We start from the raw sequence: 26,795 nt of genomic DNA on the forward strand, positions 1-26,795 counted from the left end.
AAACAAAATCTAAACATATTTCGGTAGCTGAATCAAAATTTCTGTAACATGAAGATTATATGTATAATTCTTTGAAAATAGATTTTACCATTATTAGAAATATAACAACCATTTACTTTGATACAGTTATTTATTTCTTATTCAATAGTTCATCTTTTATATCTTTGTTTTCTAGTAGCCTACTGTGCATCTGTCTAAATGGTGTGTAGATAGTATGCAAAGGTGCATCTTAATACTGTCTCTAACACCCCCCATAATATCTTAATTTTAATTATTCAATCACATTCTGTAAATAACAATTTAACTGAGGCAAGCAATCATAGACTGAAATAAATTTAAAAAAAACATAGGAACAGATAACATTCAGAGGATATAAAGTAAAACTTATCTACATACACTGTTTCAAGATGTGGATAAATTCCTCTTCTGTAGGAAAATGAGTATTGGTGACTAAGGAATAATGTTCCATGTACATGGAATATAGGAACACATCCAAGTCCAAGTAATGGGGAAAAGAATCCCTGGTTTCCAGATGGTATTTGAGTTTTGTATGAGAGTAAGTCCTAATTATGGTGAAATTAGGAATAGTAAGGGGTTGGTACAATGTTCTGCTACTAGTAGTAGCTTTTCTCCACAGGAAATCTTGAAGTTCTGTTTCTGTATGCAACAAGAAGTGATTTTGAGATCTTTGCTACAACTGAATAGTAAGTGAATCTAAATATCTATGAATATTTGCACACTCTGAAGGTGTAAATAATATACTATTAAGGAGCCTAAGAAAATAGAATTTACATCCTTTCAGAAAAACTTTACATGGAAATTTTATTTTAATTTTTCTGGTTTTCTCCCAATTGCTTATTATATACAATTTTCATTGTAATTTCCCATAAATATATATGGACAAACTTGACATGTTACACAGTAGTACAAGCCTGGAATAGAAGTTAATGAACAAAAATGCATTTAAATACAATTTAATGCAATGCATAAGCATTTTACAGGGTTAATATACATTATGAACAATGAATTTTGTCAGGTCAAAAAAAGGATTTGGCATCTAAAAAGAGAAAGTTATCATTCACTCATATCTCTTTGGAACATAAATAGCACCTCTAGCTAATAAATGATTGTCAAAACAAAATCTAGCCAATATATTCAAGTAAAAACCATACAGTATTGCAAAATACAGAAAGGAAGAAACAACTTTATTAGTCAACAAAAATGGTTACTGCATGTTTAATTATTGCATAGCAATACCAGGTTCTGTTGATAAGCTGCAGATGCGGTGAACTTTCCAAGTAGGCTATAAGTGGAAAATGCAGCTGTATAACTCTTTGAGGAAGGGAATTTATGTAAATGACTTATGTACCACTCTGAAAAATCTCCCAGTAATTTTAAGATATAACTTTTATGAAGAGTGAGAGCCAAATGTAGACTTTTCATGGGCCTACTTGCAGACAAATTAAAACCAGCAAAACCTGTAAAAGGTATGATACATTGTCAGCATTTTTAGTGACTAATGTTTTGGAGAATTTCACATATTAATCTAACAGGAATATTGTTTGCAGGGGTTTGAGTATTCTCACTTTCCATACTTGTTACAAGAATATCATGTCCACCAATACTTTGTATGAGCTGGTCATACAGATCACATTAGAAAAAAACTCAGTACATTGGTTGCAGTCTGTTCAGAGACCATTTAGTTAATATTTCCATAGCAACGACACCCCACCAACAAGTTCACCTACAATGTAGGTTTTGCCATCTACCTCAATGAACATTCTCAGTGATCTCAGGCTGTTTTGAACTGAGTCATGGTTAGAAACCAGTGTTATGTAATACTGCAGCTTTTTGAATTAATTTCTACCATAAAGAAATCTAGCAGAAACTGAAAAATAGCATATGGTCTTACAGAAAAGCTTCAAATTTTCCTGTCATTTGTGGAAGTTTTTATTTGCTTACAATTAAGTTTCATTTATCAGGCACAATATGCAACTTACTCTAAAACATTATATATATTTTATATATACATAAATATATATAATATATATAAATTAGAGTTTTATATATAGGGGAATACATATATACACACATAACACATCTGCATATATATTCCCTTATATATGTCCATATATACATTCACAGACGACATAAACCATTTTCTCTGGAAATAAGAAAAATTAAGGTTATAAACTGCTCAAGGAAGGCTTGAAAGGAAATAGATAATTTCCTTTGGGGTTGACAGACTTGTTTGGATATTTATTCAAATATATCTTCTGTATTTTATAATCTACATTCGGAGTGTATGGTGGGATTTTTTTTTAAATTTATTTACATAGACTATTAAAATAATACATATTGTGTGTTAATTTAGGGACTGATTCATTAGGAATATTATGCAGGCATAGAAAAAATTTGCCAGCTGTAACAAATCCTGTGTTTGCCGTGTTATATCTGATAGTCCTGAGATTTGGAATGGAGAAAATAAGGCTGAAACTTCCACTGAAGCCACATCACCTCCAATGTCTGGTAAAGCTCTTTGATTGGTATTTTTATGTTGGCTTTAGTGGACTATATACTAGGTCCTAGAAGGCAAGAATGGTTTGAAAAAATATCTTTGAAGGAACAATCATCTCTGCTTTTGTAAAGAGCATATGAAGAATAATCATCATTCCTTGACCCCAATCTAATATTTTGTGACTACTTCCTTCAACTGCCCCATAAAAGGAAAAGCAAGCTAAAATTTGCGATCGTTTCTAACCCAGAAACACTTTTTTTTTTTTTTCAGGGATGCAAAATGTTCTGTAATAATTTTATAAACTGTTTGGATATATTAACTTTGTTAATTTCCCTAACTCAGAAATTGTAGGAAAACAAAAAAGAATAGTGGGCCAGCATCTCACAGAATGATCATTAGACTTTGGATAGCTAAATGACACATTGAGTTTTCAAACCAGATCAGTGATGCAAAAACTTCACAGGTATGGGTTAAGATTAAAGATATGTGAACTGATACAAAGATGTGGTCACAGATATACACTGTTTTGAAAACAGAAATGTAAGCAGCTTTAAATATTTGGGAGACTTTCTAATAGTCTGGACTTTTATTACCATTTTGCATTTTATTACCATTTTGCATTTTGCTAACTCTATTCTTCAAAGTTGTGCAAGTCTCCAAACTTCAACTGAGAGGTAGATGATGAGAAAAATTTGAACTGCAAAACTACAACATGCAAATTATGTTGAAATTACACAGCAATGCTTATGCAAATTCTGATCAAAAATGTGATAGTACATGCAAGCACTTTCATTATATATATATTTGCACAAATATCAGAAGTGCACCCACCCCCAAAAAAATCCAAACAGCCTTGTTAAAACTGGTAAGCCATCTCTGAAAATAATTATTTTAAAATTCTCTTTATATTCCTCTCTGTGAGTAGAAAAATAGTCATCTATAGAGAAGCTAACAAAAATTGCCTGATTCAATTATGTTGTAGGCAAAATTGTCAGTGTCATTTATAGCACGTTCATCTATGAAAGCGGTAACTGGCTTTGTTTAGTAAAATCTTGATAGCAGTCCAAAATCTGGCTGTATGTGGTATCTTTAACTTATGTATCCCAGTAACATTTCTCCACTAATATTCACAACCAGACATGAAAGAAGGAAGTGAAAAATGTTGCATTTGGCAAGATGGAAATGTGTCATTTCAGGAAAAACAACAAGAAAGAATTAAAGATAAGTCACTACATACCCTGTCCAAATTTTTTGTTAAAATGAAGTATGGGCTGGTGGAGGTGGGGAATGTTTAAAAAGAATGAGAATTCTCTGGGAGGAACAATCATGTTCACATTGCCAAATGTTTTCTAAGCACAGTGGATGCTGATATGCAACACGACTATTAAAATTCATGTGAATTTTGAATAAATGTCAGTGAAATTGCTGCCATTCACTTCAGCAGTAAGTAAAGCTATACCTCCTCTCAATAAGGACAGCATCAGTTAAAAAAAAATCTATTTGAAGTAAGATTTTCCCTAGCTCTGTCAAAACAGTTCACAAAACAAACTCCTGAAATAAAAGCATTGTAGCCTTTAATATAAAAAGATGCTTTTCTGAACTTCATGGAAATACAGAATTAACAAAAATTGCAACCACGCTTCAATGGGGAGAGAAGGGAGGGTTGAAATTTTTTTACATTCCTGAAATAGTACTGAGAATTATTAGTGAGGAGTCTTTCTCTTGAGTTGGAAAGAGCAATACAGGAGAATTCTCCAGCTAATAGAGTATATGACATAATAAAACCCAAAAGAGTGAGAAATATCTGGATGTGCACTTTAAAACAACTTGAAATTAAACCCTGATATGAAATTGGGGAAAATACTATTGATGCTATCCACCTTCCTACTAGTTTTAAAATTTTTGCATTATTTTTTCTAGAAGAGAAAAGGGGCAATCAGGCTTAGCAATACTGTAGCAGAGAAATTAAAAGAATGAAGTATACATGAGCATAAATGAGAACAAGACCAATTAAGGATTTCCTTGCATTGACTGAGACTACAGATTCTTAAGAGTGCATAAGAGATGCATGTGCTAGAAATTTTGAGTACATTTCTTCATCACTGATCAGGGGAATGTCTTAGTCCTGACCCTTCACTGGTTCAAACTGAGGGTGAGGTAATTAAGAGAAACCGGAGCAACTCAGAGAAATTATGTATATACCCAGGTCTAATCTCAAAAGCAGAAATGTAGTGATGAAATGATTTACAGTACAAATTAGAGGTCAGTGCAAAAAGGAGTGATACTCAGGAGTTTGAAGCCAAGTTATACTCATTTTGCTACTTTGATGTTCAGAATAAAGTTGATTCAAGGCAATTTATTATTATCATTACTTTTAGAAATAAGAGCTACCTATACTAGGCAATTGCCCCTTTAGGACCTGTAATTTGGAAGACACAGGTTTTTAATTCAAGGCAGTTTTTGCATAGATACAGTTCCAATTTTCTCCACTCATCTCTGGGTTTTAACTTCTTTAATATTCAGTAGTATCAAGAGTATGCTGATGAGTTTTATTTTGTTGCTATTATTTAGAGAAAGAGTAATGAAAGAAGTGTAAGGAAATGTTTAACTTGGCTCTTCCTACTTTATATTACTCTAGTTGCCTGCCACATCATTTTGCCTTATGGGATTAAAAACTGCATATTGGTGAGTGGTGGTAAAGCAGCTCTTGCACTCCTATTGCCTTTTAACATAATGGACCAGAGATGAAAGAGTAGCATCTCTGTAGAGTGTTTATAGACATTTTTATTTCCTCTGAGATAGTGAGATAATTTTTGCTACTAGTGGTCAGGTGTGTCTATGGCTCGAGGAACTTTATTTTTCCCTTATTTCCTATGCCATTTTGTTTTGTATTCTGAGATCCTGCATAGAACAGGCAAGTTGCCTGCATATTTCCTGAGAGACTTCTTTTTATCACCATTTTATAACAATAAGCACCTACAATTTTACCTCAGACATTTTGGTTCAGTTCCTGTATTAATCTCTTTTCAAATAATCTCTGCATTTCTATCAGTGGCTATCAAGAGCAGAATGATATTCCTGATGACCACTCTTCAGCTAAAATTTCAGTTCATCTTTCATAATCCAGTATTTATAACTGATAATCCTCACTGTATGAAAGCTTAGTGTCTATAAAACTCATCACTTTCTGGCTATGGGCACACAAGGCCTTCACGGCTCCTGGAATTCACTCAGTATGTTTGTACAGCCAAAAAGAGAGCAATGCTTCATGTCATGGGGTGCTGGCAAGGCTAAGGTTCAGAGGGAGGTGCAATGTACTTACTTCCTCTCTGAAGCTGGGGCTTGGGAGAGGAACTATAATGTTTCTGGGACTGAGTCATTCCCCTTTACACAATACACGGCTCAAGTCTGAACATGCAACACATATTTTCTCCCAAAACTCTGAAATGCATATATTTTGTTTCTGATGCTCCTAAAAATTGACAGGATTTGTTGGAGAAGTTTGCTTTTCCTGAATATAACTAGGTAAAAAGCAGGTATTAAATTCTGTACCATGCTGAGAGTAGATTCATGTTTCTCCCTGAAACAGTGATGAGAAAATTTAAAAAATCAGCATTACTGTGGAACTTTATAAAATGAAAAACCAGTAAAACAAAAGCAAACACTATCAACATTTTTAGAAGAAAAATTAAAATAATATTGAACATATCAATATTAAGAAATAACTTTCTTAAAAGCCCTCCCATATCTACTAGATTTTGCTACTGAGTTTTTAATTTTGTTATTGGCACTTCAAAGTGTGTTTATCACAGTTAGCTCTCTGTCCAATATATTTCCAACTTTTTGAAATTTAGAAGAGGACTAATGAATAATTTTCTTTTCCTGGAATTGAGTGTAGGTGTTTCCTGCATAAACAGTGCATAAATGTTTTATGAATCAGACCCTTAATTTTCACAAATTTTGAGGCATTTATAAGCATCCCTCCAGAATGAATAGCACCTTTCCTTACCTAGAAGTAGAACAGAAATAATTTCACATGTTATCTTCAGAAGCTTGCACTTTTAACTTTCAAATGCAGTACTAAATTATTTGTGTAAAGTAAAATTGTAGGTTTATGCCTTGTTTTGTCTAAAGGAAGAGGAACAATTGTATACATTTTAATTTATATGATGGTGTGCGTGAAATTGTAGACACAAGACTAAACATCCTGCATAAAACTGATGTGTCAATACAAAGCTTCCAGACTGGCATTGTCAAGGTGCCTTGCAGCATTTTTGCTCAAAGCAGCACTACAAAAAAAGAAGTAGCTTTTCACTAAATTCATGGGAAAGGGAAGTGGGAACTGGGAAGCTACCCATCTGCAAAGATCTGAAGTTAGATCTTAAATCTCCTCTCAAAAAACCATCAAACAACTAACGACTTGTCAATAAAGCCAAGCATCTACTTTGAAGTCATTGTCATGAAACTCATTAAGGCCACAAAAGCCAAGGGTTAGTATCCTTTTAACATCAGCTGATTATGAATCTAGTCCCTTTAGGAAAATGGCTTCACAGTCTGATCCAGATCCTTCAGCTACACAGGAATACATAGTCAAACAAACTGATTGCCACTCTTGTTAGAAATGTAAATCTTGGGTTTAAACCTTTTATGCACAGTCAGATTTCAGCCAGTTTGAATTAGCAAAGTGTGACCAGACTTTGAATTCAAATATATCTATGTTGAAATACTATGTAATCAGCTGTCCCTGGAGGAAACTACTTCTGGAATACATTATAAATCAGCTTTTTGTTGCATTTTAGAGGTGCGTTCACCAATTATTTGTCTCTTACACTTAACTTTTATATCCATAATTGCTTATGCAGCCATATTTTTTATCTAGTGGGTGTACAAAAGAGAAGAATGCTTCAGTATGCTACTGTTAGGCATTATGTCTCTTTTGAAACACATCTTTGACTTTATGTTCTCTTTAATACTAATGGTAAGTAGAATTTGGGCAGATTATTTCAACAGACTTTAACCACATCATAAAGATGAATGCAAGTATCTTCCCAAATAAGCGTAGGAGATAATTTTGCACTAGATACACTTATGAAATAAAACTGTTTGTCATTGGAAGGCTTTATAGCCTGGTTTATTTGACTCTTGATTGTCCAGAGTCAAAATTTAATGGACTCATTTGCATTGAGTCACTACCTCTGTAATTGTAATTTTGTATCGCTGAAACAAATAAAATGTAGATAGTAATTTAGCTTTGAGTCTTGCCATAGGGCAAAAATCTGTTCCCATCCAATATTGTGACTGATCATTATTACCACAAAACTTGGCCTGTGTCTTGAAGACATATTCCTAATAGAGGTCATAAATGTTGCCTTCTGAGCTATATTTCAGATTAAATATTGGTTTCTCTTTCTGATGGATCTTCAAGAGCTTTATCAGCTCTGCTCGAAGCATCTTCATTCTCATTGTTTGTTAATGGTTCTGCTTCCTTTGGGTCAGCGTTCTTCTGTGCTTTCTGTTTCTCATCTTCCAACTTCTTTTCTTTTTCCAAAAGCCTGTAGTTGATGGCATTCCCAATGAACAACCAGATACTGGCCACAGTCACAATCACTCCGCAGACAAAATACATGTACTGATATTCACCAGTAACATCTACTAACCAACCTGAAATACAAAGATAAGAGGAGAGAAAAAAAGTATTTAGACTAGGATACCAAATAAAATCCACATCTTTCCCTTGGTGAAAAATATCTGTATATTTTCTGGTTTTGAAGTTGGAGCAGAAATGCATTTTCAACATGTTAAAGTTGTCTAACATAGACAGTGGAACTCTTAAAAATCCCCTGTATTAATCAAGGTAGCAATTGCCATTGAAGACACTGACAATAATAAAATATTGAAGAACAAAGTAAGTAAAGCTTAATGACTAATGACAGTTTTTCAGCTCTTTTATTTTCATTCTTTCATTACCTTATTATTTTATTTACCTCTTAATTGTGTTTTCCTATTGTTTGGAGTGACAGTCTGACACTCACTGAGGCTGCATAAAGACAAGAAGATGAAGAGGTATGTGCCTTTTTAGGCAGTTGTCTCTGTGCATCAGCTGCCTGCTTTTCACATTTACTTTTCTCTGACTGGTGAAAGAGATAGAAAGGCTTCTCCCTTCAGCCATCACACTCAACTGCTGAGTTTTAAACTCTGAACCCTGTACCTAAAACTTACATTCAGACCTCTGAGATTAAATTTCATGACAAGGAGAGAAAAATATAATAGTTCTTCCAATTTATGAGACATTCCTTCTAAATTTTCCCCATTCCCAAATAAACATTTGTATGTATCCAAGTATTTAGCTCTGAACTTTCCTACACTATAATTGAAACCCAAAGAGTAAGCTGCACACTTCAATTTAGTATGCATTTAGATGCTTTTACTGGGCTGAAAACATAAAGCCAGCCTATTCACCTGATACACATTTACAAGCCATTGTAATTATCTGAAATTATTCCAGACTTTTTTTTTTCCACAAACCTAGTATTAGGACAAACTCAAATAGCACTGCAAGTGTACAATTCACTTATTAGTGTAAATAGTGCAATTTGCTGATTTTTATCAATGAGCAGTCTCATAAAAATATATTTAAAAACAAAATTCTGAATTAGCAATGCTTCAGCACACTATTTTAAAACATATGAACTAGTCAAAACTGGAGCTTAGCTTTTCCATGTGTTTACCCCCTTTGTTGCCTCTGTTTAACAAGTTAAATCAATTATTCATAGTGTTATAGCACAAAAAATGTTTTCCAAAACTCCTGAAAAGCTAATATACTGAAAAAAAAAAAAACCCAAAAAAAAACCTGTGGAAGCTACTGCTCCATAAATATTAGATTTAATATCTTTTGAGTTGATACTGATTTCAGAATCTGACTGAAAAGACTGGACTCCTGTGGTTACAGGTTCAGACCCCCCACTAGGTGGCATAGAAAGAGTCTGTGTGAGGATATATTTTGCTCTACCTTTGCCAAAGTGGATTTGTACATTAAATGATGAGAAAAATATGGAATGCCTTTAGAAGTATTAAAAATTTACTTGTACAAATATTATTTTACTGAAGTGAGTGGAAATGTTTTGGCATATTCAGAATTGCACACAACAGTGCTATTTTCATAGAAATACTGACAGTAATCTGAAGTATTTTGGTATATATAAATGCTTTTTGGTACACATAATCTTGCTGACTTCTGAGGCAGTGCTAATGTGGGTACAGTATATGTTCATTAGGCTGGCAATCTCACTATCTTTATATTCTTATATTGTTGGGCTTATACTGCAACACACACACCAAGATATACACCAATGTTTCTCAATAAAAATTCTCAATGAAAAAGAGCATCTATTTTTTTAATCTCTTATATCATCAGAAATCTCAATAATATAAAGCTTACTATCAGCATTACTGAATACTGAGAAAAAGGATAGCGAACAGAAAATACTTTCTGAAAAAACTTTCTGAAAATACTGTTCATTTTTGCTGCTAGAAGCAAGTGCTATGAATATATAAGTGACACACCCAGGCTTCCTTTAAGCTCACCTTACACTTGAAAAGAGAAGTTGGCGACGCTAACATCTTTCAGTCAGTTCACCCTCCGCATTGCCTTGCCCACATCTATTGGCTACAGAAACAGGCTAAAGGACTGGCTGTGAGCAGAGCTGGGGTGTGAAATCATGCCAGGGCACAATGCCCCACAGCACCCTGATGGAATTCCACCATGTGTGCACCCTGCCTAAAATGCTGCCTTTAGATTGGACAAAAGTAACTGATGCAGTTATTTTTTTACTATCAGGCTGTAATGGCACATTTCTAGTCACAGTGCAAACATTAAGAACAATGTTTATATTAATTCAATGTTACATTGCAAGATTATGCTGTAACGTCTGAAAAAAATGGAAAGAAATAGATTCTTACCTCCTAGAGGAGGGCCTATGAGCACAGGGCAACATTCCACAATGGTGACAAGTCCCACCGCACTGGAAAATCTTGCAGCTCCAACAAGGTCCATCAATGTCTCAAAAAGAACGCTGCTAACCATTCCAAATGCAAACCCAAAAAATACAGCATATATCACCAAGCCAGTGTAATTTTTTGCCAGAGGGCACAAGATATGGCAGACGCCATTGTACAAGACAGCAAAACTAAAAAAATACTGAATCTTTGGCCGGATAAACCTGGAGTTTGCTACAAGTCCCATGGAAGGCCTAGCAAACATGTCTACAAAGGCTAAGATAGAGAGCAAAAAAGCAGCAGAATATTCATCAATTCCTTTGTGCTTGGCATAAGGAGCCAAGAATACTATCGGAGCAAAGAAACCAATAAACATAATGACATTTCCTGACAAATATATCAGAAACCCTCTGTGTTTGAAGAGGGACAGATCTAGATACTTATTCATAGTTTGCCAACAAGACTTCTTGTTGTTTTTGTGCAAGGCAGAATCTCCTGTGCCTTTTTCAACATCTTTTTTCACAGGAGGGACTTTCTTTGGTCCAACAGGCCTCATAAGTGACCCAGCAACACAGCAGTTCAAAAGAAGTCCTCCCAGAATAAGAAAGCTTCCTTTCCAGCCAAAAGCATTAAAGAGGAATTGATTGAGAGGTGCCAATGTGCTCAGAAACACTGGACTTCCAGCCATTGCCAATCCATTAGCAATGGGACGCTTCTTATAGAAATACTTGCCAATCATGGTCAAGGCAGGCTGTAAGTTGAATGCTAAACCCAGACCTAAACAACACATAAAAGACAGTATTATTGCAGGTCATGCAGTGAAAAATACATCCCAGCTCTTTCAAGTTATTTTTAAAATGACCAGTATCCAATCCAGTGATTCTCAATATCGAAACCTACTAGCATCAGAAAATGAAATACAGCCTCACTGATGTCTGTAAGTGTTCATACCAAGAGTGTGTCATGGTGGCCTTTGGTCATTGTCCCCTGTAGTGCTGCATTGAAAGCCAAAACTCCTTTTTGTGTTTCAGCAATGATAGAGACAGAGGAATAACATACAGAAGAATGATGGTATCTGTGCCTTGACTCACCACTTTTATATTTGCTAAACTATAATACAATTCTCTCCTGGCTTATTTAACAAAAGTTATTAAATGTCACCTCAGCTAGAATGAATGTAGGGTTTATTTAAATGCATAAATCTCCTAATTTCTTGTTTCCAACCCTAATTAAGATCCAACTTGTCTGTAAAACTGGAGCGTAAAACACCAAATTATTTTCCAGCACATTCAGCTCTCCCTCCTTCCCCAGGTCACTACTAAGAAGTTGTAAAGGACACACATGGGAGCAGACCACCCACTCAGATCAGTCAAGTGTGTAAGTGTATAAACTGAACCCAAAGTTGAACCTCTAGGCCTTCTCTCGGTATTAAGACATCTAAGCCATAAACTCTAATATGCATCTGCTTGATGGTACAAGAGAGAAACTCTCTTCATTGATAGGCCCATTCCCAGACTCTGGTGTTTCTCTTTCAGTAGGCATCAAGTTTAGGACATCAAAAATAAGACTTTTAAGGATTAATCACTGAATAAAAATTGACTCCTTTTGTCCCAACATAAAGGAAGATAAGCCTGAATATACAGGTATTATCGCATTCATTTATTATCTGCCAATATTTCACCTCTCCTTCCTTATTCTGAGAAGGGAGTTTTAAAAAACCCCACAACTTTTAATAAGGAGATTCTTTAATTTACTGGCATTACAATAACTTTAAGTCATTGCTTTAGGTGATATCTAGGCCTGTGACAGATGATTATGAATAATTTTATTTGATGATTGACCCTGGGGGATTTTAAACAGGAAACTACTGAACTGAAAGTTGTTATACTTTTCTGTGAGGATATGTGTATGTAAAAAAACCTACAGCTGGTACAAGCTTTCACAATTCTACTAGAATCTGGCTAGCCTCTGCTACACTGTTTGCAGTGCAACATCATTGAAAGCTAAAACTACGAATGTGAAATTGTACACAAATGACTGTAATAAGTGCTGTCATGAGCCAATCAACTTTTATACCATAATTATAGTGCAATGTGGAAAAGTACATACATACAGCATTTATTGAATGAATTAATCTGTTGCTTCTGAATTGTCCTAAGAAATAATTTATCATCATACCAGTTAATTTAAAGGATTAGATAGTTCAGGTAGATGAAATTAACTGATCTTATTACCTTCTTGGATTGCATCTGTACACAGAGAATTCTTGATCAGTGAGGCTCATTTGTTGAACAATATTAGAAATAGTTTGATATAACATAATATAGCCTTTTAAACAGGACTCTTACCTCCAACCACACCGATACATATATACAGCTCAAGGACACTATTGCAGAAAGAGGATGCAATCATTCCAAAAGAACACAGGATACCCCCTGCTATCATCACAGGCCGGCTGCCATACTTATTCACCAAAATGCTGCTTATGGGACCTGTTGGTAGAAAGAAAATGCAATTTCACATAAGAGGTAACTCTGTATTTACAACATATTGGAATGCTTTCCTCTTCCATCCCAGAAAATGTTAAACTGTTTCTATATCAATCTGTCTTACAAACACTCTCTGAGTTTGCAGACACAAGACTGGATGTGGATATATTGCCTCCATGACAATATAAATACTGATTAGTTATGGAGATGAATAAAAAGATTAAAGACATAAGACAAGGAAGAGGGATTGCTACAGTTCATGAACAATCAATACCAAGATGGGTCAATGAAAATTTTGAAAGTGCAAGGACTGAAGAATTTCAAGTATGATCTCATACTTGATACATAGGTATCAAAACTCCACAGAGCAGGAGGAACCTCCAGGCAAGCAGACTAAAATTACTTAATACTGCAGCATGTCCTGCACCCCTACTTAGAACCACACATAGGCTTAAAAATGTTGTCAAATCAGAACATAAATCTCTGGCCCCTGAAGCTTTCTTTCCCTTACGCCTTCAACAGGGGAGGGTTAATACACAGTAAGATAACTATAGACTGTCTGGGAAAATCTAAAATGTGGTTTAGCATAAAAAAACCCTGTAAAATCTAAAAATATTGCTCTAAGTCCATTTTTCAGTTTCAACTGCAATTCAGTTTATGGTATAATTACATCCATACTAACCAAACAGCTAGTGTGCAATTTAGCATGACATACATTATATGTTTTTGAACAACCATGGCTAAAATAGATGGTGTGCTACATATCAAGATAAAGAGGTTGTCAAAGCTCTTTAGGTAAACCTGCATAGCATCTGATTGCACTATATTTGGTCCAAACCATTACAAATAGTCTTACTTTTGCAATAACGGAAGTTATCCAGTACAAACATTTAAAAAAATAAAGCAAAGAACCCAAAAACCTCAACATCATAGAAAGCAATGCATTTCAAACTTAAGACAGAGTAGGTACTCAGAACAAAGTGGAATGTCTTGATTTGCATCTGAGTTCACTGCAAGTTATTCACTATACTGGTAACAGTTTAAGTCTCTGTTTTATGAATATCTAAAGGAATAAATGCCAGAAACACCATGCAGTGAAAAGCCAAATCCAATGAAATTTAAAAGTGTGCTTTCATAGGCAAAGTTATATTTTAGACTCCAATCTTTGAATTATCTTAAATGTATTAGAGTATTATTATTGATAGGCTGAAAATGGTAATTACTATTTGTATATACACAACTGAAGTCTTAAAAATATGCCAAATGATCACTTTTTACCCTACTTCGTTATGGAAATAAGCTTCTACAATAGAGTTACCCTGTGCCTGCCTGTCTTTTCTAATAGCTCATTAATACAGAGATCAAAATTGAAATTAACTTGACTGGAAAGCAAAGATTTGAGTGATGTTTGGATCTTAGTTTGTGTATTCATTAAATAACTTGAGTCCCAAGGAGTCTTAAGCATAAGTGTATATTGAAGCCAATAGACTTTAATGTATACATCCACAGCATGGAATGGACACCCAAACAGAGAACAGCCCAGGGATTTATTAAAAGACTTTAGAACACTTATGAAGCACTAAAACATTTAACTGACAGCTTATATGATGACATAACTAACATTTCTTTATTTCCATTTGAGGGGAATCACTAAGCAGAACTGTGACAAGCAAGGCTTTCCCCTTTGAGACCATATGAAGAAAGCAGTGAAACATAGAAGAACACTTTTTTTTTTATTTATAGAGCTGTGTTTGGAAAATTAGTAGTTGCCTCGTGACTGAGTTAGAAAGCAAGCCCTTTTGAAATATGTAAACAGTAGAAATAATTTCTCTGAGTAAAAAAAAAAAAAAAAAGACCCTTTTAACTTTAAATCTCTTTTTAACTCAAAGCAAAAAGTTTCATCCCAGTATCAAATAATAGCTATAAGTTTGAAAATAAATAAATCTAAAGCAAGTAAAAAAATCTAGTTGCTGTTCTCGCTAAACACAGCAACAATATTCCCTTAAGACATATCAAAACAATTACTTTTAATTTTTTTTAATAATTTCCCAGTTCTTCCTGTGATGAGATGGAAGTATTTACAAAATTGAAAATGAAAAATTTGTTTAGTATTTGCTAAAAGACAGTTCCTTACTAGGAAAACTGCATCTCTGAAGATTTTCACTGCAGCAGTTAGGGTGGGACTTTAAGTTACAGCTTTCCAGATCAAAGCCCATAATGTTAGCTTCACCTAAAAGACCTAATAGCTGAGCTCAAATATAGATGTATTAATTTAGATAGGTTGTCTGAGCCTGACTCTATACTTTCAAATGACATAAATTTCGAGTGTATCATGAATTTAAAAATCCTTTAAATATAATACTCCCTTTGAGCTGTTTTCTTTAAGTTAATGATGTGTACTTAGCACCACAGCTCCACTTAATTTGAGGTTTTCTTTATGTATATTCCAATATTTTAATTTAAAATTTGTGCATGTGGGAAATATTAATTGTTGTACAAGCCACAAAGTTAGTTTAAGCTCTCTAAACTATCGAGGACACTCTTCCAATGTGATAAGTAGGTTAAACATTTTATTCTGACATCTGTGCATACACTTTGTTATGGAATCTCATAAAATAATGCATTTTCATACCTTAATATAGATGTTCCTACATAAATTCCAGCTGTTTGCCTGCCATCATATGTTTTATAACCTTGTACAAATTTCATGTCACATCTAACATCTTCTACAATTATTTAAGCAATGCTCACATGCCAGCATAGGTCTATATTCCTTGTGTATTGTTTCTTTTCAGACAAAGGAAGATTAAGCTGTTTAAATACTATTACAGTGACAAAACCTTGCTATACATTAATATATGTTAATGCACTAAAGGACTGCTGAATCTCTGAATCTACTTTCCCACAGCCTGAAGTAACTGCATAACAGATGTTAAGTCAGGAGACCCACAAGAATATTTGCTCTGGTCTCTCCCTTAACACCCACAAACCATCAGCCACAAAATATTATATACTCCCTAAACCAAATTTAAGACCATTATCGTAATATACTAACACTCTCACAGCTGTATTTTTGTTTTATATCTTTGCGTTTCAGTCAAAGGACCAGGCTGTGAGACAGCAACTGTAACCAGCGCCACTGAAAAACAGTTTCAGGAAGGGCTGTGCTTTATAAGACAAGAAAAAATAGCCACTTTTCACATTGTTTGTCATTTTGTCAAAGGAAAAGTGGCAAAAGTTTTCTCAGTTGTGTGAGCAGAGATAGGATAATGCATTTTGGAGCTGTTTGTGATGTTTCATACAAAGTCTATAACACTGTGACACCTATGTTCTGTTTCACTGGCTCAAAAGAACACTTGCACTTGTGCACAGAGAAGTTGTGGATGCTAAGAGTACATTTATATTAGATGTCATGAAGAAAATCTTCCCTGTGACGCTGGTGAGGTGCTGGTAAGGGTTGCCTAGAGAAACTGTGGTTGTCCCACCCCCATAAGTGTTCTAGGTCAGGTTGGATGTGGCTCTGAAAAATCTGGTCTACTGGCAGGTGTTCTGTCCATGGCAGGGGGGTTGGAACTAAATCATACCAACAGTCATAAGATTGGCCTGGGTTGGAAGGGACTTTAAGGTCATCTAGTTTCAAACCCTTTAAGGTCGTTTGCAAAAAGTCTGTCTCCATCCTTCTTGGGGGCTCTGTTCAGGTAGTGGAAGGCCACAGCCCTCTCTTTTTCCAGCTGAACAATCCCAATTCTTTCAATCTTTCCTCACAGGAGAAATGCTCCATCCCTCTAATCATCTTGGTGGTCTCTGGACTTGACCTAACAAGTCAATGTTCTTCCTGTGCTGGTGGTCTCACAGAGGGATGCACCACTGCAGCTTGCAGAATATAAGGGCAGTACAGAGCAGAGCAGAGAGGAATCCCCCCTCCGGCCCTGCTGCCCACGCTGCTTTGCATGCAGCCCAGGACACGTTTGGCTCTCTGTGCTGTGAGTGCCCATGGCTGGGTCATGTCCAGCCTCTCCTCCCCCAGCACCCCCGAGTCCTTCTCAGCAGGGCTGCCCTCGATCTGTTCATCCCCAGCCTGTGCTGATACCAGGGTTTGCCCCAGCCCAGGTGCAGCACCTCGCACTCGGTCTTGTCAAACCCCATGAGATTCCCATGGGCCCACTGCTCAGGCCTGTCCAGGTCCCTCTGGATGGCATCCTCTGCTTCAGGTGTGTCAACTGCACCGCTCAGCTCAGTGTCATCTGCAAACGTGCTGAGGAAGCACTTGATCCCTTCATCCCTGTCATTAATGAAAATATTAAATATTATAATTTATTATAATAATAAATAAAGTGCCAGTGCAGACCCCTGAGAGACAACATGTGTCACAGATGTCCATCAGGACTCTGAGACATTGAACACTACCCTCTGGATGTGGCTGTCCGACCAATTTGGACTCTTCCAGCTAAGAGTCCACTCATCAAATCCATCTCTCCAATTTAGAGACAAGGATGTGGGGGATTAGGTCAAAGGGTTTACAGAAATCCAGAAAGATGACATCTGTAAACCTTCCCCTGACCACTGATAAGTGTTACTCCATCATAGAAGGTTGGTCAGGCAGGGCCTGCCATTCGTGCTGCTGTGCTGGCTGTCCCGAAACACCTCCCTGTTGTCCAAGTGCCTTAGCATAGCTTCTAGGAGGAGCTCTTCCATTGGTCCTAGCTTGATTTCTCACTGTTGTAATACAGTGAAATAATTAGAGATCACCCTGTAATTTCTCTTGCATACTGTCAGTGCATTCATGCTTTTTATTTTGCTACCTCCATATATTTTAGTATGGAACTAGAGATAAACTTTCCTGATAAAAAGGTAATTATTTAAACATATACTGACAATGTCATTACAGTGTTCATAGTGCCATCAACCCAAAGCAACATGAAATGACTCAGTCTGAATAATATGATATTTATTTAAATGAAGTGAATTTCTGAAAGAAGTTGAAAATAAATGTAGTAATATTTCAAATTGCACTAATGCTACATTGTAGATTGCGTCCTGTCAAGTGGTTTAAACACATTTTCAGCCATCTGCTTTGCAGAGTCAATGCAGATGTCTTTCCAGTCAAGGTTTATCATTTATTTCTGTTTCCTACAAAGCTGGAAAAGCCCAAGGAGCTCCAAAATTTAATATTAGTATAAACTATTTGCTAAGATCAGTCCAACTTTTTTTAAAAAAAATGGTATATGAAATATTAAATAATAATAAATATGAAATATTAAATAATATTTTATGAACTATTATAATATTTAATATGAAATATCAAATAATATAAGTTTTCTTTCCACTAAAGAAAACTCATTCAATCACAAAGGTTTTAAACAAGTTCATAGTAGTGCTAATGGAATTCTATTTCTGGTATTCAGAGGAAAAGCAACTCAAAATGCTTAAAACTTGTTCATTAACTTGGAAAATACATTCAAAATATGCTGTTTTTCTCAAGTAGGACTAAGACAAAATATTATGCATTCTGTGATAGTTTAATCTCTCATTCAAAAGCCTTTGGCTAAATTCTTTTAGTACTCTTGGACAGGCTTTAGAAAGAAAAAAATAAAAATATTTAAAAGTCGTGCAACTATTTTCCCAGTATTTTTTATATTTGTATTCTTTATCATGTTTCTGGGAATGGTAACCTGCATTTCTGACATATCCCATGTGTTTGTGTAACAGCAGTCAAGTAAATTAGCTCAAGAATCCTTGGAAAGTTTTCTCCGTAGTTCCTCTGTACATTTGGTAGCATTTTTTTTCCATTTCATATAACATTTACAACTGGCTGCACTGATTCCATAAACCTAGAAAACACAGTAACCTTGCCAGAAAGCAATGAGAAAAAATGCTCTTGCAGTAAATACCACCAAACAGAAATGTGTAACATCAAGTTAGGGTTGTTAGACTATGAGTTAGGGGAGCTCAGCACCTAAAAGCTCAACCTGCCAGGGAGGACGCAGTCAGATGCTCAACCATCCATCACAGTTTGCTCTCCACTTCCCCTGCTCTTAACTACATTTCCTCAGTGTCATTAGTCTGAATGCTCACATTCTTACTGGTGTCCTGAAGGGGCCTTGTATTCTATCAAACTTTTATCTTTCGATCTCTAATGAACATTAATTTGACCTTCATCTATTCTTTGGAGGTTTATAAGGAATGCAGTAATTCTGTGTGTGGTAACATGCAGGAGCCTGATTGATGGAAGAGTGCTCAGCTCTGGCTTCTTCCTCATGGTTCCTCCTCCCAGAAAGGTTACACCTGCAAGTTTTGAAGTGAAGTGCTGAATTCAGAAAAACATATGTCTGCTTGCAAATATAAGCTGCCTTTTCCTGAAATGTTCAGGAGAAACAAAACAAGTGATCAGTGGTGCTGGAACTTGCTCTAAATCTATTGCTTTTATGGAGGAATCACTTGATCTGCTTTGGTATTCGTGCTTTTCTAGTGATACATCAGAGACATGAATCAAGGGCTTTACATATTTTGATTAAAGCTCTTGTTTGGCTTGCATGTTTTTTCTTGTTTGTTAGGGCACAAATGTGTATGGAGGTATGGACCATGTAATTTAGAAAATGTCTCCAAGTTAGCAAATTGCTCTATATCTATGAATTTTAAAAAGCTGGAATAATGCCCAGTTTTTAATCAAGGAGTAGCCATGCTGATTATTATTTACATGGATACGTATCAATGCTTTATATTAATTATGTTTTGCATGCTCCGCTGCAGATTTTTTTTCATGAAAGGCTAAAACACTTGATCACAATGCAGAAGACTTTAAGATAAATTATTTCTTTTGAAAAGACATTTCTTTTGAAACAAGGAATTTGAAACTTCATAATATTTAATAGGAAATTAGTGCAATACTATGAGGTACTGAACACTCAGCAGATTTCAGAAACGTATATGATCACTGGCTAAAAAAGCTCTGGCCCAAAATTAACTGCCCAAATTTCACATTGACATCTTTATTATGAAAAGAAATAAGATGCATAAAAATATTTCAACATTTTCTAAAAGTTTCCTTATATTTGGTTTGCTGTTATGTTCAGTATCACTGAGTAGAGTGAAGCCCATGCATAGATATTTTCAAAAACTAGTTTTTAAACTTAAAAAAAGCTAAAAAATAATAAAGAAGAAAGGCGGGAACAAGCTAATGATGAGATGGAACACAAGCACCTATAAGAGTTGTATTTAAACAGAGCCCCTGTAACACCTGTAACACCTGTAAAGCACATATTTTTCCAACAACAGTCTGCATGCCTCTGTAAAGGGAAATAGCATCAGTGCATGATATGTGCATTGCAATGAATCTTCTCAGAAAAATGCTAATTTCTTCAGGGAAAACCAAAGCAACCAGCTTGTAACTTGAGCATGCAGTGTATCAACATGAACATTAGAAAATTCACTCACAAATAATGAGGTACTGGGAAAAAGTAATGAAAGTTTTCTGCAGAAGAAAAGACAATGAATTTTAAAGCTAAGTATTTAACAGCAATTAAGTCTTCAGGATGTCACAGGCTTGCATGAATCTAAATTTAAAACAGCTTTTCTGATTCAAAAAATATGTTGGGAATTTCACATAAATAATATTACTGTTAAATGCACAATGAACCTGTGTCATTAAAAGCTATTTGTTCTTTAAATGAAAAACCAAACAAGGACTTATTCACTATTCCTCCCTGGAAATACAGTAAAAATAATAATACTAATATATAAATATCAGTAAATGTATAGTATATGTAAAGTATGTAAATAGTATACACTATACAATGTAATAATAAATTAAATTTCCATTTCTTTCAGGGATTCATTCGGAATTTCATGAGAGACAACTCAAACGTTCTCATGACAATGTGTAGTGGGTTTTTTTAAAAAGGCATCATCTTTGGAGTGTTATCCTTCTGTCTCTGTAGTTGGCTGAAATGTCAGGCTAAGTTCAATTTAGTAATACCTGTGTTTGAGCACATAAACTTAAAGAACCTGAATATTTAAAATAAATCCTAATAGGTCTACTTTGAGGGAACAAAGGGAAATTAGTACTACTTAGAAACTAGAGGTTTATTTATGGCTAACCAGTATTTCTAGCTAATAGTTTTTCAGTCTCAAAAACAAACTTATTAAAAAACTGCTATTCACAGACATAGAGACTACATACTCACAGAAACACAAAACAAAAAATAACCCAATGCTTTCTCTCATCTGATTGATGAATTCAATGATAAAAATGAGTTGTTTTTTCCAGGGATACTAGAAGGTACTTATCCTATTTATAAGTATTTTTCACCTGAAACATTCTGAACTCACTCTTTCACTTTCAAAGAACTCAAAAATTTCTAATTGAAGACTCAGTGTTTAGTACTTCGTGCCTTTCCAAAGCAGGTTATAATTTTTAGCTATCAAACTTGTTTCTATAGCTTGCTAACTGTGAACCAGATTGCCAAACAAGTTCTGTGTATTCTGCTGTTACAAAAGGGGGGGGGGTGATTTTCTGCAGATACAAAACTAAAAAAAAAAAAAAAAAGACAGAGGTTACACTATACCACTGTAAAAATTAGAATTATCGCAACTTGAAAATAAGAGATATGTAGTTAATCTAAGAGATAACTGTTGGGAACTAAAAATGAGCCAAACCCTCCCACCCCCGAAAAAGAAAAAAATGACCAAACTGAAGAGTTCATGCAAATATTTATTTTATTTCTTCATAGACATTTTTCCTAGACCATGTTATTGGATAGTTACAAAGGTTTTCCTTTTTTATTTTCTTTCTTCCATCCTCTTTGAGGAATGGCTGCCTTTTCTAAAAACCTGTGTGTATGCACATGTGAACACAATAATTGTAAATACTCATTACTCTCCACTTTCTATTTATTATTCCCTATCATCATTCATTAATTTTATAACCCTTTAAAAATCCATGGTTACTTTTCCTGGAAGGAGAATAATGCTTTGTCAATTCTGCCTAGCAGAATTTTAGAGAGCAAAAATTATAACAAATACAATAAATAGCCCAGGCTATTGAGTAGTTCTTAGGAATGTATTCTCTCCAACTCAAACCAATAAATTTTTTAGATAATGCATTTACACGGAAAAATCCAGCCAACTTCAGTTAAGATTAATATTGTCATTTAGATTTCTCTGTCTTCTACAAATTGCCCATCATATTAAAGTTTATACAATATCCCATTTCCATCCTGAACCCCATCCTACATTTTATTTGTTTTCTTCCAGAATAATATTATAACTAACTCAAGTTAGAAATTATTCCTTATATACTGTTGCAGGCAATAATATGTAATTTCAGAGAAAGCACAAGACACTAGCTTCCTCTCAGTTGCTCCTTCATCATATTCTTTTCTGCTCTCAGTTTTGCATTGTATAATTAAACTTCAAATTGAAAATACTGCATCTATTACCTATGATGTTTCTGTGGACCTCTTACTGTGAATTATGGATCATGAGTGGATCATTAAATCGCATCTACATACTTAGAATAAATGTGATGAGAAGTATAAATCTGGATGTACATATTTATAACTTGGAAGTGTCCAGAGAAGTCATTGTATTTAGGTCTTTGTCAAGAACATTGTAAGATTATTTCCAAATGCACTTAACACATTAGTATCATCAGGCTTAAACTCTATTTTATAGAAAAACCCGAAAGCATTATTTTATCATTTTAATTACAATTTTTTTTACTAATATCCAGTAAAATGCATATGGTGTCTTTCAGTGCTAACATTTAGAAGCCTAAGTGTATCAATTCCCCAAACTCCTTTACAAACCTTAAATTAGATAATTTCTAAATAATTTGATACTAAAATAAAATATTATATTTAGTAATACAATAAATATTTAATAATATGTAGTTCCCAATGTGCTGAGGGAATGGAAAGAGGGAGGGAAAGGGGAAAAGGGAAGAGTGTGGGGAAGAGAAAGAACAAAAGAAACAGAAGAAGCATCTTTAAAACAGATGTGTTTTAAAGATACCATATAAAATGGGAGCTAAGCATTCTCATTAGTTTTTGACACCTATTGAGAGTGTAAGTGCAGACAGCAGTAGTGTATTAATGGGATCATACTAGACACAGAATTTGCATTTTTCCCACTATTTTTCAAAACATTCAGTTGCCAATTAAAGCTGAGACTCTTTGTGGAGCTTCATTTGCATTGTTTTTTTCCCTGTTTTCAGACAAGTGAAAAAATAGCACATGCTTATATTGAGAAAAATCTGTTAAATTATAGAATGGTATGTGAAGCAAAAAAACACTGACTATTTGTCATCCTGGTCAAAAAGACTAAAAGCAATATAAATTGTTAAATGCCATGTTAAACATAAAGAAAAAAATCAAATTAGAATAATGAACAACCAAAAGTTATCAAAATAACTCTTGATCAAAAACAGTAACAAAGTTTATGTGATGTTTTTCATTTTTTCCATGCATTTTCATTTCAACTGTGCTCAGATTAGTAGCCTTTATTAAACACTAAAAGAAGTGGAAATTTTGAGGACAACTCAGTCAACATATACAAAATTCTGAAAGTGTCCTAACTCAACCATTCTATGAGCCTATGATTCCCAATTTGCTTAAATTTAAGGCAACCCATATTTAACTGCTTTCTAAAAATAATATTCAGTAAAATATTTACTGAATAATCAATAATTTAAGAGTGGTTTCTAATATCTTCTCTCGTCATTTTATTTTCCTTGTATCTCTCTTGTCTTTTATGGACAAATGCTTGTCTCAGAATAAATCTAGCCAATGAAATTGACAGAGAAATCAGATCCATTTTTTAAATCTTTACATCTGAGTAGATGTCAGTTTATCTTTGCATATTCCCATACCCACTTCACATATGTTTTCTCATCAGACCTGAATTTGCCATTGAGCTGTCAATTTTAGATTTCCATCTGCTTTAGAAAAAGCTTTACTTGATGCAGTTTCAAATTTTTAATTGTTCTCTGTAGAGAGTCACATGCCATTTATTTTATGGACTCAATCAAAATTAGCATAAATGATGACCAAGTTAGGAGTGAAAGAGTCGTGAAAAATTAATAGAAAAAGCCTGGGACTTGGACAGTGGAAAAGAAATATATTATGAGGGAGTTGGACAAAGGCCGTTATGGCATTTGCATTTTGGCTGGCCTAGAGAGAAAACAACAGTCATAACATTCTCTAGACAGTCTGCATAGTCCTTTCCTTTGTAGCAGCAGAGGATGCACCTCCATAGACAAGATTTTCTGAGAAAGTGTGCGGGTAGGAAAGTCTAGATTGGGTCTGCTTACATGAACAAGGACTATTTGAGCTCTACTTCAAAAAGCAACATGAAGGGGCTTGGTGATCTGGTCTCATCTTGCTCTTGAAGATAGTATTTGTGTGGCTTTTGAACAAGGTGGGTTTTTTTTACCTGCTGTGAAGAAATAAAACAACCTGCCACAGGCAGAAATCTTATTCTCCATCTAGTAACGTGAAGCAGCTTCCTTCTAATGACTGCGATGCATCATAAATTCAAAATAAATTAGTACCCATTAAAACACATTTCATTATTCGTATTACAGATACTGCCTAAGCATCATGCATTTCTGGAGCCACCTTTCCACTAAAGAATTATATTGACATTCTTCAGCAAGAACACATTAAAATAATCCAATGAAATATATCTACTTCTGCAAAGATATACCATGTGTGCCAGTGAGGAGAATATTACTGAGGTTTACTGAGCAAAGTAATATTTTCTTCCTACAGGAGGAACTATGTGTCTTTTAGTAAGTTTTAATACATCTTACTGGAAAGCATTTGGTCAGAACTTTGACTGATCTAGGAAATGTGTGTATCTGAACACCTTGTCAGGTAATTTTTTTATAACATCAGGTGAAATAATCTGGAAGAAATTCCATAATACAAATTTGTTCTTGTCTTAACCCCATTTGCCACTTCAGTTCTGGTTCTCTGAGCATAGGGTCAAGTGCTTTGCACTCAGCTTACTGTTTACATTTGAGTAAGTAAATATTAAGAGCTTCTAAATCACAATGGCAAATGTAACCTTGCACACTCTTTTCACAGGTATAAACTATGGTGCTGTGTAAAAGACAAGAGAATCACTCCCACATATATTATGTGGTGTGCTAGTTGATTTTTAAGGAACAATTATAACAAAAAATTAAAAAAAGCATTGCATGAACCAACTTTATGCTTTAACTTCAATTTTATTCCCAAGCTGAAATAAAAATTTCAAACCTCAAAATTTTCAGTTAAATTAAAACTCTTCAAAAAACTCACTCTGAAATATCTCTAGTTTGTTCTGCCATATAAATAAACAAATTAAAAATATAACTGTGTAGCAATATCAGGAACTAATTCTTCCTCTTAGCTCAAAATAATTACAAACATTTTTTCCAGGGTTATTAGGTATTATATTGCATATCATTACCAAACAGTCTTAGGAAACTCGCAACTCTACAGTTTCTTCTTTTAGTATATGCCCAAAGAGGTGTTTATTACTGCATATGCAGTCACCTAACACACACTGAACCTCTCTCTGAGATGAACTGCCACATCTCATTCTGTGAGGTGTAGTGCTCTGAGTGATTGTTCATGTAAGGGGCATGAGCCCCTTAGAATCATCTCCAGTGCTGACTACGTTCTTTTCCCATGTGAGAATCATACAATTTCAGGTCACTACCTGGAAGTGTTTTGTTACAGGATCTGTTGCTTCAATGAATAATTCTTACAGTCACAGTGCCTGATTCTTGACTTCTCAGAGAACTTTGCAGCACTGGAGCTCTATGGAATCCAATAGATTAAAATTGAAGTTAGGAGATTCATAATTAAGGTCAAATTGTACTGTGTCCTTAGATTTTTGTTTTCTGTTTATGAAGCAGAGATAAGGTTACTAACAAATAAGCCAGGAGTTTTATCCAATGATTACTTCAATAAAGTGAATACCACCAGCTTTGCTCAAATCCTGTAAATCTTCAAAGCCAGTATTCTACATTTTATTTATTTTATTTGGGCAAAAATATATGAATCATTTATGGATCATGTCATTTTAAGGTGAATATAAATAAAAATGAGATTTTAATGAATGCTTCTGGAATCACGTAAGTCACTGAAGGTACACTGTCAAGAAATCTTGATGTTGCAAATACACCTAAGGATGAACATATTTGCATAAATATATAAACATGTTTATATGTTTACTTTAGGTAGGTGAAAAAAAAAAAAATTAACTTTGAACTTTATGAGATCACTAAGGTATTTAAAATGAAGCATTTCTTGCAGGATAAGCACCAATGCCCATACATGGAATGGAGTCTCAGGCAGTTATTTTAAATGTCTCTGATCAATGAAGATGTTCCTTCTCTCCAGCTTTGAACCCTTACTTTCCTTAATCAAATGTTTCATGGTAACCGTTCTGGAATCTTGGTTTCTTATGGATTGTATAGTTCTTCTAAAGACAGTCTTTAAGTTAAATATTGAGAAGTAAAACCTCCTGCACTTTATTTACTTGCTGCTCTGAAATGACAACTATTCTGAGGAGGCAAGTAATAGCAGACTCATACACTTTATTACGTACACTTAAAGCTTAGCAATGCCACAATATGAAGAGATTAATATTGCAAGTTGGGTTCATGACAATAATTCAAATAATTTAGACCAGCACTGCTCTAGAAGCTTTTCTGAGTGAAATTTTACTTCCAAGGACATAAGATTACTACACCTTCTAGGGAAGGCCAAATAGGACATCTGCTGCCTTTTCTTGTGCCAGTC

At 34.6% G+C, this 26,795-nt stretch overlaps 1 protein-coding gene across 1 annotated transcript in view; it reads right to left on the reverse strand.

Moving 5' to 3' along the window:
- Positions 1–796: 796 nt before the first annotated feature.
- Positions 797–26,795, reverse strand: part of SLC16A7 (solute carrier family 16 member 7) — an 80,841-nt gene continuing 54,842 nt past the window's right edge. The window contains exons 3-5 of the mRNA XM_053942662.1: positions 12,862–13,005; positions 10,478–11,290; positions 797–8,179 (exon numbers count right to left, since the gene is read on the reverse strand). Coding sequence (XP_053798637.1) covers positions 7,908–8,179; positions 10,478–11,290; positions 12,862–13,005 — 1,229 coding nt within the window. The 3' untranslated portion in view covers positions 797–7,907. The remainder of the gene's footprint in view (positions 8,180–10,477; positions 11,291–12,861; positions 13,006–26,795) is intronic.

This window comes from Vidua chalybeata, chromosome 5 (assembly GCF_026979565.1).
Source record: "Vidua chalybeata isolate OUT-0048 chromosome 5, bVidCha1 merged haplotype, whole genome shotgun sequence".
Taxonomy (NCBI): domain Eukaryota; kingdom Metazoa; phylum Chordata; class Aves; order Passeriformes; family Viduidae; genus Vidua; species Vidua chalybeata.